Source organism: Tenebrio molitor, chromosome 9, assembly GCF_963966145.1.
Source record: "Tenebrio molitor chromosome 9, icTenMoli1.1, whole genome shotgun sequence".
Classification (NCBI taxonomy): Eukaryota; Metazoa; Arthropoda; class Insecta; order Coleoptera; family Tenebrionidae; genus Tenebrio; species Tenebrio molitor.
Window position 1 is genome coordinate 14,771,908 of NC_091054.1, and position 15,911 is coordinate 14,787,818.

General features: G+C 39.9%; 2 protein-coding genes and 2 long non-coding RNA genes across 6 annotated transcripts in view; 2 read left to right on the forward strand and 2 right to left on the reverse strand.

The window, feature by feature from the left end:
- Positions 1–15,911, reverse strand: part of LOC138138849 (uncharacterized) — a 206,940-nt gene that overhangs the window by 42,183 nt on the left and 148,846 nt on the right. The gene's annotated exons all lie outside the window — the stretch shown is intronic.
- Positions 558–1,810, forward strand: LOC138138850 (uncharacterized). Its single transcript, XR_011162121.1, has 4 exons — positions 558–709; positions 753–949; positions 1,005–1,561; positions 1,618–1,810. It is a non-coding gene; the product is annotated as an uncharacterized lncRNA (long non-coding RNA).
- Positions 1,825–2,704, reverse strand: LOC138138507 (putative inorganic phosphate cotransporter; the record flags this gene model as incomplete). The annotated part of the gene is made up of 3 exons (XM_069058485.1): positions 2,551–2,704; positions 2,201–2,503; positions 1,825–2,012 (listed from the first exon to the last, which is right to left on the reverse strand). Coding segments are annotated over exons 1-3 (645 nt in total), but the record flags the coding sequence as incomplete, so codon positions are not given.
- LOC138138835 (sialin-like) lies at positions 11,894–14,249 on the forward strand. 3 transcript variants are annotated; one of them, XM_069058933.1, is made up of 6 exons: positions 11,898–12,166; positions 12,210–12,409; positions 12,459–12,999; positions 13,045–13,347; positions 13,405–13,643; positions 13,693–14,249. In XM_069058933.1, the coding sequence occupies exons 1-6, from the start codon at positions 12,133–12,135 to the stop codon at positions 13,840–13,842; spliced, it is 1,467 nt and encodes a 488-aa protein (XP_068915034.1). In that variant the 5' UTR covers positions 11,898–12,132; the 3' UTR covers positions 13,843–14,249. The 3 variants fall into 3 exon arrangements, with proteins under 3 accessions (XP_068915035.1, XP_068915036.1, XP_068915034.1); XM_069058934.1 differs by lacking the exon at positions 13,693–14,249 and having other exon boundaries at positions 11,894–12,166; positions 13,045–13,343; positions 13,405–13,573; XM_069058935.1 differs by lacking the exon at positions 13,693–14,249 and having other exon boundaries at positions 11,894–12,166; positions 13,045–13,331; positions 13,405–13,573.

The window sequence follows — 15,911 nt, forward strand, 5'->3', positions numbered from 1 at the left end:
CGAATAGCCAATAATTGGATTTAAGAAAAATTCGCAATTTTGCGAATGTTCGCAAAGTTACGAACAGTCAAGAATTGACCCCCAGGCCGGTAATACCAAAAATGGTGAACCGCTCTCAATCCTCGTTGCAACGGTTTTTCGACCATAATTCCTATTAAGTTATTTTCTTTGCGAAACAGTGTTAGTGTTAGTGCCTCAACGCAAGAATCTTTGATTGTCGCCCTTTTCCAAAACGCGGTGGTGACACTAGCTTGCATCGTGTGGGAGTTTTAGAGATTACCATCGACTGTGTTTTTTGGGTAGAAACTTGCATGTTGAATTATTCTGCAGTTGTTTTAAATTGTGTGTTTTTTTAAATAACATTCTGCGTTGGCTCTGCCGTGCATGACAACCCGCCACTGTTTTAAACCATATTAAGTACCGGGTGACTTTTAATGATTGAAATTATTTTTGTTTAGTTGGTATCACATTATATGTATGTCTTTCATTGATCATTTCATGTTCTTTATCATATTTTACGATTCTTCTTCATCATCGTTATCTTAAATTTTTGCTATGAAAAAAATTGCATCACCCTGTTTCAAAAACAATCGTGTTGCTATGAAAATTTGAATGGCGCTGTATGCCTCCCAAAATGTCTAAATTTAAAAGTGTCACTAACCCTCCTCATCTATGGAATTCGAAAATAGCCCAAACCATCGACCAAAACGTAAGTTGGCCTCTTCAATCAAACGCACCTAACCCCCACATAGTTTTCATTACTCCATGGTACCATGTAATGTTGCTGGCAAGTTTTGTCGGTTTAAACGTCTACACCATACGAGACAGCTTAGACGTCATAATGCCATACATTGTCAATACCAAATCGTTAAATGGAACCAGTTACATGAGCGACTCCAAAATTTACAAGACCCTGGGGGAAGCAGTCTTGGCAGATGTGCCCTACAAAGTAGGCATCACTTGTCACAGTTGAACAAGCTTTCTTTGTAACATCGGGTTTTCAGATCTTCTACGTGAAAAAGTACAAGTGGAACTTGTACCGTTTGGCCCACCTTGCTGGAGGCATCGTGATCGACAAAGACGAAGCAAAACTGCTCATAGGGATTTCACTTTTGCTGGGAACCGTAAGCACAATATTGACACCTGCGTTAATCAACAAATTCGGAGGTAAAGTCTCAGTCGTGAAAATAGGACCAGTGGGGTTAGGAGTTGGCCAAAGGATGGTAGCATCTCTTGTGGTCTTCTTCATAGCCTGGTGGACATCTTCTAGAGAGAAGAAGACAACTCTAGTTTGTTTGGTATTGATAGAAGCAGCTATCGTCACCAGTCTTGCCGTCGAAAATAGAATCAACTCGAATTATAACACAAATGGACTTTGTCCTTCCACCTTCGTGGAGAGATAGTGATGGGTTTTTCTTGACCATGATTCACCTACGTCCCACTAAGATCGCTACCTGTAAATCAAATAGAACCAGATGCCACCTTTCAAAGAAACAATTTTACTCCAGATTGGAGTAGCTGCAACGCTTGACATATTTAAAGTACGAAGTAAAATAGCATGGTAGGTTTTAACTACGTTCTGTTACGGGTTTATTTGATCGACGTGGCTGATTCTAGGATTTTAAATTGTCGTCGCAAACCACCACAAAGAAATTTGCAACGGTGACCACAGCCAAAAGGTACCAGTGGAGCTGTATGTATTCCGACAGGCGTCCCTACAAGTTGAATTGGTTCTTCAAGAGTCGAGAATCATTTCTTACGCGTTACATTTGGCACAACCCAGGCGACGAATTTCGGGGTAAACGAGGCCAGAATACTCGTAATGCCGATGCAATTACAAAAAGCTGCAACACTGCCGGAGTAATTCGGAGAGATTTCTAATATGATCAGTCTGAATCGCGCCAGCGAAGAGCCCATCAGAGCCGTCGCTATTATGAACATTACTACGGAGAGCTGTCTGTCACATCCTGCGTACGAAGCTGCCAACGTGTAGACGGAGGGTCCCATGCCTCCTGCGACATCGCACAATTATTATTAGTCGAAGTCTTTGACGGCAATAAACACTATTATAGAGTTTGTCACGCATTCTGAGAGGTCGAGCAACGTTGGACGCGGTCAACATTTGGGTGGGTGGTCCCTAGGACCCCGCGTTCCGTCGTCACTCGCTCCATGCCTTGCCCCTTTTTATCCTTCATATTACCTATATTCGTGCAAACCTTTCTCATCATGACCACGTTGACCTGACCACTGTTGACGACCCAGTCAGAGAAAATTGCCATTACAAATCCTGTGACTATCATGATTGCAAACGATATGGCCATCCAGATTCCGCGTTCGCCGATGTGCAGCCTCAATACGTCGCTCAGGTACGCCCGCAGATCGGTGATCAGATACAGCATCATCAAGATGTATGCTCCAATGATCACAGACAAGAACCACACGTCCAGCGAACATAGAATCCGACAGAACGCTATGTTCTTGTTCTTGTGATCGACGATTGCGCCTGGAAGGGTGGATGAAAACTGGACGGGAGACGAACACGTGACTCACTCATTTCCGTGTCGAGGTAGAATCGCTCGACGGGGTTGATGTGAGGGTTCCGGTGGGGGTTGGAGTAGATGAGCAAGTGCCAAACCAGGAACAAGCCGAGCGTCAGACCTCCGTAGAGGTAGAAGGGCAAAGTCCAGTCGCTACTTGAGATCATTATAATCTCGGTGGCTCCCTGACTGATTAAAACGCCTATACAGGGTGATTCACGAGGAATAATGAATAGAAAATGCAACCCGCAATTCATCAGGAGAAAAACCCGGACGTTTACCGCTTCGATGTCCGGCTTTTTGTTGCAATGTATTGTGGGTTGCATTTTCTATTCATTATTCCTCGTGAATCACCCTGTATTCAAGCCACAGCTGCCGATGGTTCTTAAGATTGCTCTTTCTCTTCTGGGCACCCAATGAGCACCAGGCATCAACGTCCCTTCGCACAACCCCTAGAAGAATCTAATGATTGTGACAACGGTAGGACTGCCTTCAGTTTGAACTATAAGAAAAGGCGTGAACATGCTGGCGAGAGCCATCGACAAAAGAGAAGCCTCTATGACGTGCTTTGCTCATATTTGTCGCTCACGATACCCGACGGCAGATGGGACAATCCGTGGCCCTGGTAGAAGAACGTATTGAGGTCGATATAATTCTTCTTGTTCCAGTGGTACCTTTTGATGTTGATCTTCTGGAAATCTGATGTCACAAAAGGGAGATTTTTGGGCCGCGAGGTACGTTACGTTAAACGCGGACACCGGTCGTCTCGTATCTTTCAGGTGCATGCAATCGTCATCGGTTCGGTTGTCCTTTGTAAAGTTTGCGAACATATCGTCGATGATATACTGAGCTGATATTAGCGTACAGTCTCGAGTGATACCTATTGTAAACGGGTTTATAATTATAATCTCTTAAATAGGACTGTAGCCTCAATGAGAAATCAATAAATGAAAAAAGTGTAATGATTTGAATACATTACTTTTTCCGCCAAATATTTGAACCTGCGCAAAACGGTAACAAATGTGGTCGTGATCGTCATCGAATCGGAGGAGCCCTACGTTGTGATTTTCTTTTGGCGGAAAAGGTTCGGAATGCAAACGGTGAGGGTTCCAGTTGGAAGAGTGCCGCAAATAAAACACACATGTGAGGGACGCAAAATACCTTTTATTAAAAATGTCTGTAATAACTTTGATGAAAAGAAGTTGAAACGAATACAAAAGCCAGAAATTAAGGTTAACGAGGTACAAGAAATTAACCAGTTGAGTACATCACAAGATAAACGACAAGATGAATGCAACAATATTTAAAATAACAGAAAAACGGGCACATGGCAGACAAAATGACAGTTTAAAGCTTGCAAAACAAGTAAACAAATTATAAGGCAGTTATTACAGACAGGGACGGATGAAAAACCCTCTTCAAAAACCGTATCCCAGGTATTACTCATATTTTACAATGCGATTAATGACAAAACAATGTTTAATTTGGAACTACGCGGTCAAGGTACGCCTTCGGGAACTTAGAGCTGGAGGTAACAAACTTTCGGTCGCGAGGGGACTCAGAAGTATTATCTGAATCATCTTGAAATCAAGCGACGTTTATAGATATTCGGGGTATTAATGAACGTCAGACTATTTCGCCGACCAAGTAAGAGTGACAGAGCGTCTCGGGGTTGTACGATTAGCATCACCAAACAGCATAAGCGAATATTTAGCTCCACCGTCCCCAACCAACCGTTTCCCGACAAGCCCCCGAAATCTCTATAACCTCGACGGAAGCTTCACGAAAACATCCCTCCGCCGCATAAGCGAAGACGTAGGTCCGCCCCCGCTAACGGTTTTTAAATAACCGTAGCTTCCACAGAAATTTACTAAACAAACCCCACGACTTCCTGATTGTCACCTAGCTCCCACAGGGGCGCACTTACAACATTTTACTTTAACCTTTCCGGAATCTAGCAACAACACAAAGAAAAACAAAACCGAGTTTAATTCAATCGAACAAGCGTAACATTTCAACGATGAGAAAATTCAGCAAAACAAAGCGCAACATTAAACAATGATAAATAAACAAAACGATACGCAACATTAAAACATGCGCAAAAGGGGGATAAAATGTGAAGTTAAATAACGATAGAATAGAACCACTTGAAATGGCTCAAATATCAGTAAACAACATAAATCACGAATACAATAATCGCTGGTAATGTTAAACAAAAAAATTGGGATGGAGCCGAGTCGAAGACCCGGCCTAGTAACTTACCCGACATCAATTTAAACCAATCTGAATTGACCCGAGATACCTACCTTGTCCGTGTTAACCCACATAAGTCGTCTTCTAATTCTCGCAAATAGTAAATATCATTTCCAACATAAAAACACATGCCCTTTCAACTTGTAATGTCAAATTTCCATGTCACCTCATTATTTTTTCGAGCAACCCCCACCCCTTCCACCCCTCGTAGTCGGATTGACACCAAACTCTATTCGGTGGTCACTATTACAGAATTATTTCCAATGGCAAGATCCGAGATTTTTTTGTTAAAAGTTTCAGCCGTCGATTTATGAAGATGTAAATTACTTCATAAGTCCGCCATATTGGAAAAATCCGCAAATGGTAAACATCGTTTCCGACATAAAAACACATGCCCTTTCAAACGGTAAAGTCAAATTTCCATGTTCCCTTATAATTTTTTCGACCTACCCCCACCCTTTTCCACCCCCCGTGGTCCGATTGACACCAAAAACTTTTCAACTCGAGAGACCACGGGTAAATTTGTGTTGGTCAAATTTGAAAGCAATCGGTCAAAGCGTTTTTGAGTAATCGTGGGAGAACGAAAAGTGGGACAGACAGACGCACAGACAGACATCATTCTAAAAACTTCATAAACGTGTTCAGAGGACCTCAAAACGTAAAGATCTGATGAAATTAGCAATTCGAAATTTTGGACCGATCACAATAACTTACCTACCTTTGGTCGGGTAAGTTAAAAAGATGGCGGGTCGAGTGCCGTTAAAATAAAATGTTAGTGAAGAAAGAAAGAAAACAAAATGGACGCTCGCGGTTCGGACGACGGCTCCTAATTTCCGAAATTACAAGATTACAAAAAAAGAACCTCCCGGGAGAAAGATAACGCTTAAAATTAACGAATGGGCGCTTCGTAAAGCAACAGCATGCAACAAAATGAAATCTACAACATACCCTTACCACGTGGTCCTGGCCCCCAAAACAAAACACAAAAAAAAAGGCAACGAAAGTGGGATAAATTACCCAGGTGAATTAAAAACGTTGAATTCTTCACGGGTACACAAAATACCTACTCGGAACGGTAGTGTAATCGGTTCAGATGTAACTTACAGATTTTTGGAATATTGGATCGCTCTTCGCAAGGTCTGTTCGTTTCGAAAAACCAAACAAAAGTGACCTACCCCCTTCAACCACCCGCGCGAGCCCGTTTCCTCCCCGCTATATTTCCGCTAGTAGTTCCTAGTCTAGCCGCTAGTACCTTCACATTTGGCGCGCTGTTGTGGCGGTACCGGAAACTTAAATTTAAATTTTAAACTGGGTCACTACAAAAGATATTCTCAGTTTAAACTTACAATAAAAATCAATTACCTACTATTGTATTATTGCAGAAAGATGTTGGGGGTAATGAGAATCAGATCAACTGGACTTTTGACAAAAGCGATTAGGGGGTTTCGAATGCCATTTGAAAAAAGAAAAACACATGAGAAGGAAATAAGAAAATTACAGGAAAAACTTCAACATTTAGAAGATGGTTTAAAACTAGAAAGAAGAGCAAGGGAAAAGGCACAAGATGATTTAAATAGGCGGGTGTCTGTATTGGAAATGAGACAATTCGCAAATCATTTAAAGCAAGTTATCGTAGAAAAGGTCTTAAAAAAAACAAATAACAAGATCAAAGATGTAAGGGACCTAGAAGCCTATGTGAAGAGAGATGTCGATGCCAGGAAAAGATGGAACGACCTAAAAAGTTTATTCATGTCCAAAGGTCTTAATCTATATGATGTTGGAGAAGATTTACGCTATTTTATAGATAAGGGAAATCTAGACGCGCATCCTCAACTTAACTGAACTTCGTTTCTGAAAACATCTTTGCCAATCCGCGATTTCGACTACTGCGAGGGCGCTGCTGTTCTGACAATCAGCTGTTCGAAAATCCTCCTCGTGAGATTTTCCATTTGTTTACGTGTTAATTTTTGTGTCCAAAACTCTTTTATTTGTTAATTGTGTGCAGTGTGTTTTTCAGTAAGATAAGTGTATTCCTTAAAGTAACATTTTTTAATGTAGGCATCAAAGATTATGATGTAATTTCGTAAAACAGGCGTAAAATAAATAGGGGCGTAAAGATAAGTTAGGTGCATTAAATATTTTGTTTTCAAAACGTTGAAAGTCTTTTAAAAAGTGGAAAACATACTATTATGTTGATATTTCAGTTACAGGGTGGCTTTTCTTCGGTTACCTACATTTTTTAAATACTTGGATGCTTCTGCTGACAGTCGATGTGTGGTACAGTGTGATGGGATACAGTACAGGTAATTTTAGGCTTTTTTTGTTAAATTTCAATTAAATTTCATTTACAGCAACAAGTTTTCAATAAAAATACATCAATAAACTAAATGTCTTTATTTAATTCAATTACCTTCTCACTTATTATGTCAAGTGCACTAAAGTCTACTTTGCCTGTCATTTTTGATGCAAAATTTCTCAGTGTCGTGTGTCCTTTTGGGTAACTTTTGAGAAGGAACAGGAACAGCAAATTGCTTCAATCGCAATTTTTGGGAAATACTGCGTGGAGTTGAAAAAAGTAGAATAAACTACAAACTTTTAACCTCAAATTCATGGAACTTACGATTTATAAAATCTTCACGTAAAAAATGTTTTCCACATACTCGCATATGCCGTCTTGCAGGTTTTCTCAATAACAAGACCTTTTCCCAAGCTTTTCTTCTGTCTATACTTTCCTTGCCGTGAAAAATGTTTATGATTTGCACTTTACAAATATTTTAGCGTGGAAAGTAATGAAAGCTGGTCTCTCTAAGTCTCGATCTTTCGCTCTGCGTGTGTGACACCCATGGACACAACACTTGGTTTTATTTTTTGCCCATTGTAACACCACTTTTTGTCACTAACCCCCGTACCTGTGGCCCGTACACCGTTCATCGTGTTACTTTTACCATTTGCTACGTATTAAGGGATAATTTTCGGTGATTCGACTTTCCACCGCCAGAGGTCATGTTGCTTATCCGAAATGGCGAATAGGATCAAAACATTGGGTGAATATTATATTCACATAGTGATTGATAAAATGTGTAACATTTGGGTTAATTGTAGTCTAATTTGCATCCCTTTTTAATCTTGGTTGGATATTTTACTTATTTGTCCTTCACAGGTATGTTTCTTCTTAACTGTATGTGAATGTTTGGTCTCCTGTGATGTAGGTACTTCCTGATGTAAATCAGTAGAGTTTATGGTATAGTTTGTCTCAATTGTAAATTTCCACCACCTGTTGAATTATGTTGGCAAAATAAAAATATTTCCAAATTGGGAATTCTTATAACCAAAGTTGGTAATATAATTATTTTATAAACATGATTCGAAAACATTAAAATTATACTAAGGACAACGTAACATTTTATCTGCCCCGCCCATTTTATTTTCTTAGTTACCAATCAAATAGGTTGTTAAGATGATCTGATTTACACAGTAAAAATTTTTGACATTCGAATTGTCTTAATGACATTTTATTTTTTAGAACCTAAAACAATAATTGTGGACTTGACAGCAAAATTCTAACCTTAACTTTTTTACGTGGCAAATGTGATGAAAAGTTGTACAGATTGAATCTGGCTTTGATTCTGATTGGTCAATTTTAGTGGGCGGAGCAGATAAAAAGTTATAACGGCAATACTATAGTTCATATCATAAGTTTATTTTGCTTTTAGAATTTGATTTTCTACCTACTTACTTGCTGCATTTAAAAAAAGGTTTTCGTTCTTTTCCTTTATTCTAAAATTTTTAGTTGTAAAAACGGAAATTGACAGATAACCTAATATATGCCGTTCACGATTGTTTTAAACACGCAGGAGGCCACGATATTTTTTTGTTAGATTGGCGTCAGGTCCTGTCATATGACGTTTCGTTATTAAATATTCGACTTGTTGTCAATTCCCTAATTGATTCAGTGTAATTCAATTATAACCTAAAATAAATTTATTATGCCAAATCACAATATTCCCAACTAAAATGTCAGATTTTCATAGGCAGTCCGAATTTGAAACAATCGTGAACGGATAATAAATACAATCTGATCGTAGAGGGATATGGAGGGAGCACTCGTATGCTGGCAATGTAAAGGAAGCGGCACGTCGCGAGACCTGTGCGGAGACCTTTTATGACGCCTTTTAAAATGACCGCCAGTACTTCGTGAAATTTCGTGACGAGGGTCGTTGGGCATCAGATGCTTCATAGGCGTCGGTGTTCCGTCATTTTACTGGGATTTGGTTTTTTACACGTGAACCGGTTGGTGAATTGTCTTTGTATTTTTTCAGTTGTATAACACTGATCTGTTTTTATTTTGAACTAAATATTTACGGTCGTCTTCCTACAATTCCTACAAAAATTGTACCCAGAAAAAAAATTAAAGGGACGCTACTGGAAAGATAAAATATCTGCGTTAACTTCGTTTTCGCTCGGCTCATCTGGAGACCTTTTATTATTTATTAGGTCTACAGAAAAGCGCGGTCGTAACCACTTTTTTGAACAGTGCTCCCTCCATATCCCTCTACGAATCTGATGCATTTTTCACCAAACAGTGTTGCCGGTTGCATTTCCAACGTAGAATGCGGTGTTGGTGGAAATTTAGAATTGAGACAGACTTTATGTTGAAAATTGAAAAGTAGAAATGAATAAGGGGTTAACTATAAAAAAATCAAAATTTGAGATTTTCCACTAAAAAAGGTGCTCACATGAAAACGAAAGATTGGTAGACATATTTGAATTTATAAAATTTAAAAAAATATGATTTGGATTTGGGAACATGGTTTGTTTACTAATAGGTATATGGATACCATTATTTGATAAAAAAGATGTTTTAATTAGAAATAATATTTTTACTTTTTTTGGATTTTCAATATGAAAATGAAATTATGTTATCAAGGAAGCACGCTCCGTCTACCAGTGGGGTTGATTTTTTTACACAAGATCTACATTTCCAAGATGTACATGTTCCCTCTTTCTCCATTAAGTCGACACGAAGGTATCATCATCAATGCCTAGGCAATGAATATAAAAGTTTAAGGCACACTGCTTGCAGAAGACATATGTAGCACTACCAATGTTACGATTACATTTCTTGCATCTAACCATGTTAGAAATTGAACATGCTATAGTATAACGGGAGAAAAAAAAATGGAGAAGATAAACAAACACGCACAGTCAGCCGATCAATGTGGGTCAGCGAACCTTAAGCAAAAACGCTTGATAGTCGCCGGCCTCAACTAGTTTAGCAAAAAAGTCTCCGATAAGCCAGTGCAGCTGAAACTCCACAAAAGTAAACAATAAATTGGAACAAACTCACCATATAGTCCAACCAGTTGGAAACCAACTAACCAGACGAGGAGAACAGCCTCTTAGACTCAAGATGAGTCCAAAATTATTGAAAATTGGGATCAGTAAACCACATCAAAGTTCAAAAAACCACGGAGCACTTTTCTTGCACGATTTTTACGAGTTTGCGTACGATAGGTACGATATATCAAAATGTAACATAATTATGTAGACTCTTTTTGCCTTATTCATATGTTTTTCCTAGCTTGCTTAGTAGACACTTTTTATATTATATAAAGTAGGAGCTTCACTCAAATAAACACTCTGTCTTACCGCACATTGTAGAACATCAATAATAGTAGTTTATTCAACGAGTTCGTGTGTAATTTGGGCTTTTTTTGGCATGAATGGGCCAGTTTAAAACTCTCGTTTCACTCTTGCAGGAGACAATATCTTGTGCTATATGTTTCAGTGTTTCATGTCTCTCACGAGTGTTTCCACAATGAAATTTAGTTGTTCGTGAAATTTTTGTATCATGAGACCAAAATTGCATGAAAATATCTCATCGTGGATTTGCACCTTTAAACTGGCCCACTCATGCCAAAAAAAGTCCAATTTACACAAGAACGAGTTGAATATAACGTTTTTTTTGTTCGACGAGCCCCTTAAAGGCTCCAAATCACTCAAAATGTTTAAAATTAGCTTGACGTTTCGTTTTGACAAGTTGTCAAATTTATCAAAATCCGTTCACAAGGGAGAAAATTCTCAAATTCTGACAGTGTCGAACAAAAAAGTTACTTTTTGCCTTTTTTAAAAAGTGTTTTTCCCGTTTCCAAAATATAATTGGTGTCTAAAAACAAGGAATGCTGTAAGGTTTTTGGGATGCTTTTAATGTAATTATGTTTGATTTTGGATGATTTTCAACAGTTTTCTGGTAGTCTATTGATTTTCAAGTATTTTTTGGACGCATAAAAAATTATGATTTTTGAAGGATTAATGTCTTTTTCGGTTGTTAACTTTTGGGAAAACATATAAATTTTTAGGATTCTGGCTTGTTTTGTAAGGCGCCAAATATACCTCTTTGATTTGGTGTTGTTTTTCCTTTTTTTTGCATGCGCCAAATGGCTTGGTCCAGAAATAAAAAGCCATTTTGGGGTGTGTAAAAACAAGGTATTTTGTTAGTTTTTTAGGGCGTTCTTGAAGTAATTTTGCATTATTTTGGGAGATTTCAACAGTTTTTTCGTGTGCCCAATTTTTGGTGGTCTACAGATATTTGGTACTTTTGGGGTTAATGCTTTTTAAAGGGTTTTAGGCCTTTTTCGGTTGTTCACTTTTGGGAAAACAGCTAAATTTGTAGGGTTCTGCCTTGTTTTTTGAAGACGCCAAATGTCCTGGTCCAGAAATAAAAAGCCATTTTGGGATGTTTAAAAACAAGGCATTTTGTAATTTTTTTAGATCTTTTTCGGATGTTTATTTGGGAAAACAGCAAATTTGTAGGATTCTACCCTGTTTTTTCATGTGCCCAATTTTTGTTAATCTACAGATATTTGGGTACTTTTGGAGTGAATAAAAATTAATGCTTTTTGAAGGATTTTAGGCCTTTTTCGGTTGTTTACTTTTGAGCAATCAGCTAAACTTGTAAGATTCTACCCTGTTTTTTAAGACGCCAAATATCCTGGTCCAGAAGTACCTAACATTTTATACCCTACTATTACCACTAGGTAGCGTCGCGGAATAACAAAATCTACTTGGTGGTTATGTGTGGCGTGCTGGACAGGTTAACTTACGTCTCGCTGGGGCGTCCTCGGACTCCATTGTGGCACTAAACCGAAACAAATGTTTACATTTTGATACTTTGACAGCCGAAGTAGTTCCACGTCATTCAAATCTTCACAGCCACCCAAAATGCGAAACAAGAGCAAGAGTTTTGTCCAGTCGGTATCATTGTCAGGAGTAAATAGATTGCCATGAGAACCTAAAGGGCGTAAGACGTCTTCGGTGACGTACATTTTAGCAACCTTCAAACATGAGTTCTGAAGATGTCGTCTCCCGACCCAAATGTAAGTTAATCTTTTCAGTGTAACGTGTTTAACATCTAAACAGATTCTTGTATTCCTCGACGATACGTCATGATAGCACTGTCAGGCATCGTGGGTGTCATGGTCCTCCCCGTGAAGGATACTTTAAGAGTAGTACGACGATACATTGACGACATTGGCATTTCAAATGTCTCCAGAAGTATCGCCAGCATCGAACAGTGCAAAGAACTGGGCAAAATAATCTCCTTAGATCTTCCGTACAAAGTAACGTACCTCAAAAAAGACTCGTCTATTTATAACATCAGCTCCCCAGGAGATCCATAGCAAAAAGTACAACTTGAACGATGAGGTCATGAATAGTCTTCCTTGGTTCCAAATACCGAGCTTCATTGTGACTCATTTCGTGGCGGCCATAGTGTCCGATAAGTACGGAGCCAAACATGTCGTGGGAGTGGCTGTTGTGGTGTTATCTGTCTGCATGATATTCACTCCTGTGTTGATCCAGAGCTCTGATGCTAATATCAACGTGCTGCGATTTGTGGCGAGCCTCGAGGGGACAGCAGAGGGTGCGCTTATACCCGCCATGGCCTGCTTCATAGCGCACTGGGCGCCCCCCGGAGAAATAGGGGCTTTGTCGTCTTTGTCTCTCGCAGCGTTATATTCAGGAAACATCATCAGCAACCTCGCCACCGAAGCCATGATCATCAAAAGTGAAGACTGGACTCTGCCCTTCTACGTCTACGGGGGATTGCTGGTGGGCGTGTTCTTGATTTGGCATTTAGTGGCTTTCTCCAATCCGCACCAAGATCCTCGCATCAGTCCGGCAGAGCGCTTCTACCTCGACATGGAAATGAGTGAGTAGTTTAAGGGGCCGGAACGATTTTGACAGCAGTCTTTAGAAGGAATCGTCGACCACCAGAACAAGAAAATACCTTTGTGTCAGATCTTGATGTCTTTGGACGTCTGGTCTGCAGCGATTATCCTTAGTGTTTTCATATGGTACTGGATTTTTTTGGCGGACTATTTGCCGCGGTATATGAATGTGGTGTGGAAGGTCAACATAAGACAGAGCGGCATGTGGGCAGCGGGGCCTTTTGTCATCATGATCATAACGGGGGTGGGTTTTGGATTCTTGTCGGACTGGGTTGTCAACTACCATCTTATCAATGTGGCCACCATGCGGAAGGTTTGCACGAATGTGGGTGAGTCCCACGAAACGTGTACTTGAAAAGTAAATTTTGCTTTGGAAACCTTTGCAGGATGCATGGGTCCAGCACTGTACATGGTCGCGGCCACGCACGCAGGATGCCACAGGTTAATTGGAGAAGCAATGTGTATAGTGGGGATGGGTCTGATGGGTGTCACGACGGCAGGAATACGACTTGTGATCTTCGATCTTTCACCAAATTACGTCGGCTTTCTGGCAGCTTTCTGCGAGACTGGAGGCCACATTGGTACTTTTTTCTTACCACCACTAGTCAATAAAATTGTACCAAACGTAAGCGGAAAATTGGTTTTTTCTTGTTTTGTTTTTATTCAACTTTTAGGAGACTATGGAGGAGTATCAACGGCTCTTCTGGATGTTTTTCATTATAATGACTGTGGCAAATCTTATATTTGTGCTAACCTGCAAGGCCGAGTTAAAGTCTTGGAATCAACCTCAGCGACCGCGTAAACCTGATACTCCAGTTAGTTAAAATCTTCTCAGGGATATTGTTTATTTTGTCCAAAGCGAAGTGATAAGCTGTTGGCCCATTGGCCCAGAGATCATGGCTTATGGACCTGTCACTTCTAAATTTGATCTTCATGCAGACTGACGAACACATGAAAATTATTGGAAGTGGTGTAGAGAACAAGTAAGAAATTGGAAAGCTTAGGTGGTTGTTTCAAAATTTTAAGAGATAAAGATCTTCTTGGTATTGAAGCAAATGCAACGGTGGTACGAAGATCCTCCGTTTTGACCGCGCGTGAAGAACTTCTACCAGCAGGAGGTTCGGTTGGGAGCATCCAGACAAATTTTTTGTTTGCGCTTTAGCTACTATTTTTCCTTCATCAACGATAATTTTATTTCTATAGAAATAAATATAATAATTCATAATACCTACGTGATTTTTGTTACTCTCTCTTTATAAAATTCTAACTTTTTGACTAAAATCTAAACTGAAACAGTTTTTTTTTGTAGCCTTTCCCCTTTCACCACTCCTGGCCTATCAGGTACCTTGCGGTCGGCTTGTTTTTTCCTATCTTTTTTCCTTATGTGGTGCGGCTGGGCTCCGGGGTACTTTCCCCGGCCACCCACGCCCACCCTCTCTTCTCCTTTCTCCTTTCTGGACGACACAACACGAATACAACCGACCTCGCGGTGGTGTCGGGAGAGTGTCGTCGCTCTTCCTTCCACCACCCTACCGTCAGCCCCTGAAAGACATACACACACATCCATGGCCCGGCGGAGGTTCTTTCCTTGGAAAAAATCCTCCCCCTTCGGTGAGATTCGAACCCACTAAGCGCCGGGACCGCGACCTCGGAGCACTGTCTCCGACAGCCATGCGGCCACCGAGCTACCTTCATTTTTGGTTGTTTTATTCTTCGTTATTGAATAAGCCAAAAAAACTTGAATTTTTATAGTATTGTTTCCTGGTCTGGCAGCGATAGTGAGCAGACGGGTCTAGGAAAAAAAAGTGCAGAGATTACTAACGTAAAGAGCGACGAGTGAGTGAGAGGTGATAAGCAGAAGGCAGCGGGTAAGAGAGAGAGGGTATGACGAAATCGCGGAAAGTAAAGAAAGAAAGCAGCAAGGGAGAAAGAGAAGAGGGTAGGACGTCTGAAGAAGGCACGAACCTATTCAGAAAGAATTCCAGAACGGGAAGATCCCCAAGTAGAAGCGAAGAAGGAAATAAAAGCAAGGAAATGGATAAGGAAATGTAAATCATGATTTGAGAGATAAGAGAGGATACGGCGGGAATAAGAAAAAAGAACAAAGTACTAAAAAAGTAGCGACAGGGAGAGAGAAGATGAGAGGAAGAGAAGAAAAATGGCAGACGGAGGAGACAGATTGGACGAAAATGATGAAAATGATAGAGGAAAGATGGAACAAAGAGAAAAGAAGGAGGGGAAGAATAATGTTATAATAACCGGAATAGGTGGAATAAGAGGAAATACAGAAAGGGGGGTGGAAGAATGATTAGAAAGGGAGATAGGGGTGAAAGTGAACGTAAGGTAAACATTTAAAATAAAGATAAGATAATGCTGGCAAAAATAGAAAGGTGGGAGCAGAAGAAGAAGATTATGCTAAATAAGAGTAAGTTGCACGAAAGAAAAGATGAGAGTATGTATATAGATGAAGATTTGACAAACGAAGAAAGGAAAACAAAAGAAGTTAAGAGAGGTGGCTAGAGAAGAGAGAGATAGAGGAAAAAGGGTGAAAATGGGATACAGGAAGATACAGATAAACGGGGAATGGTTTACATGGGATGAGAGAGAGGAGAAACGGAAGAAACATTTTGAGAAGAAGGATAGAAGAAGAAATGGCGCACCAGCGAGAAAAGGTAAAAAGAGAAGGTGAATAAAAATGTAGGCAGACAAAGAAAATGGAAACCGGAAAAGAAGCACAAAGGGGAAAGTCGTTACCGAAAGAGTACAAATGGGAGGTCAAGGGGCATAAAGAGAAAAGAAAAAGGGAAAAACTACCGGGGGAATGATAACAGGGGTGAAATTGGAGATTAAAGAAAAGCGACAAGAAAGGAGGATGCATCGAAAGAAAAGTTCA

Coding starts and splice junctions, on each gene's coding strand:
- LOC138138835 (XM_069058933.1), top strand. CDS start 12,133: ATGAGTTCTGAAGATGTCGTCTCCCGACCCAAAT. Junction 12,410..12,458: donor CCTTAGATCTTCCGTACAAA/GTAACGTACCTC, acceptor TCAGCTCCCCAG/GAGATCCATAGCAAAAAGTA. Junction 13,644..13,692: donor TCAATAAAATTGTACCAAAC/GTAAGCGGAAAA, acceptor TTCAACTTTTAG/GAGACTATGGAGGAGTATCA.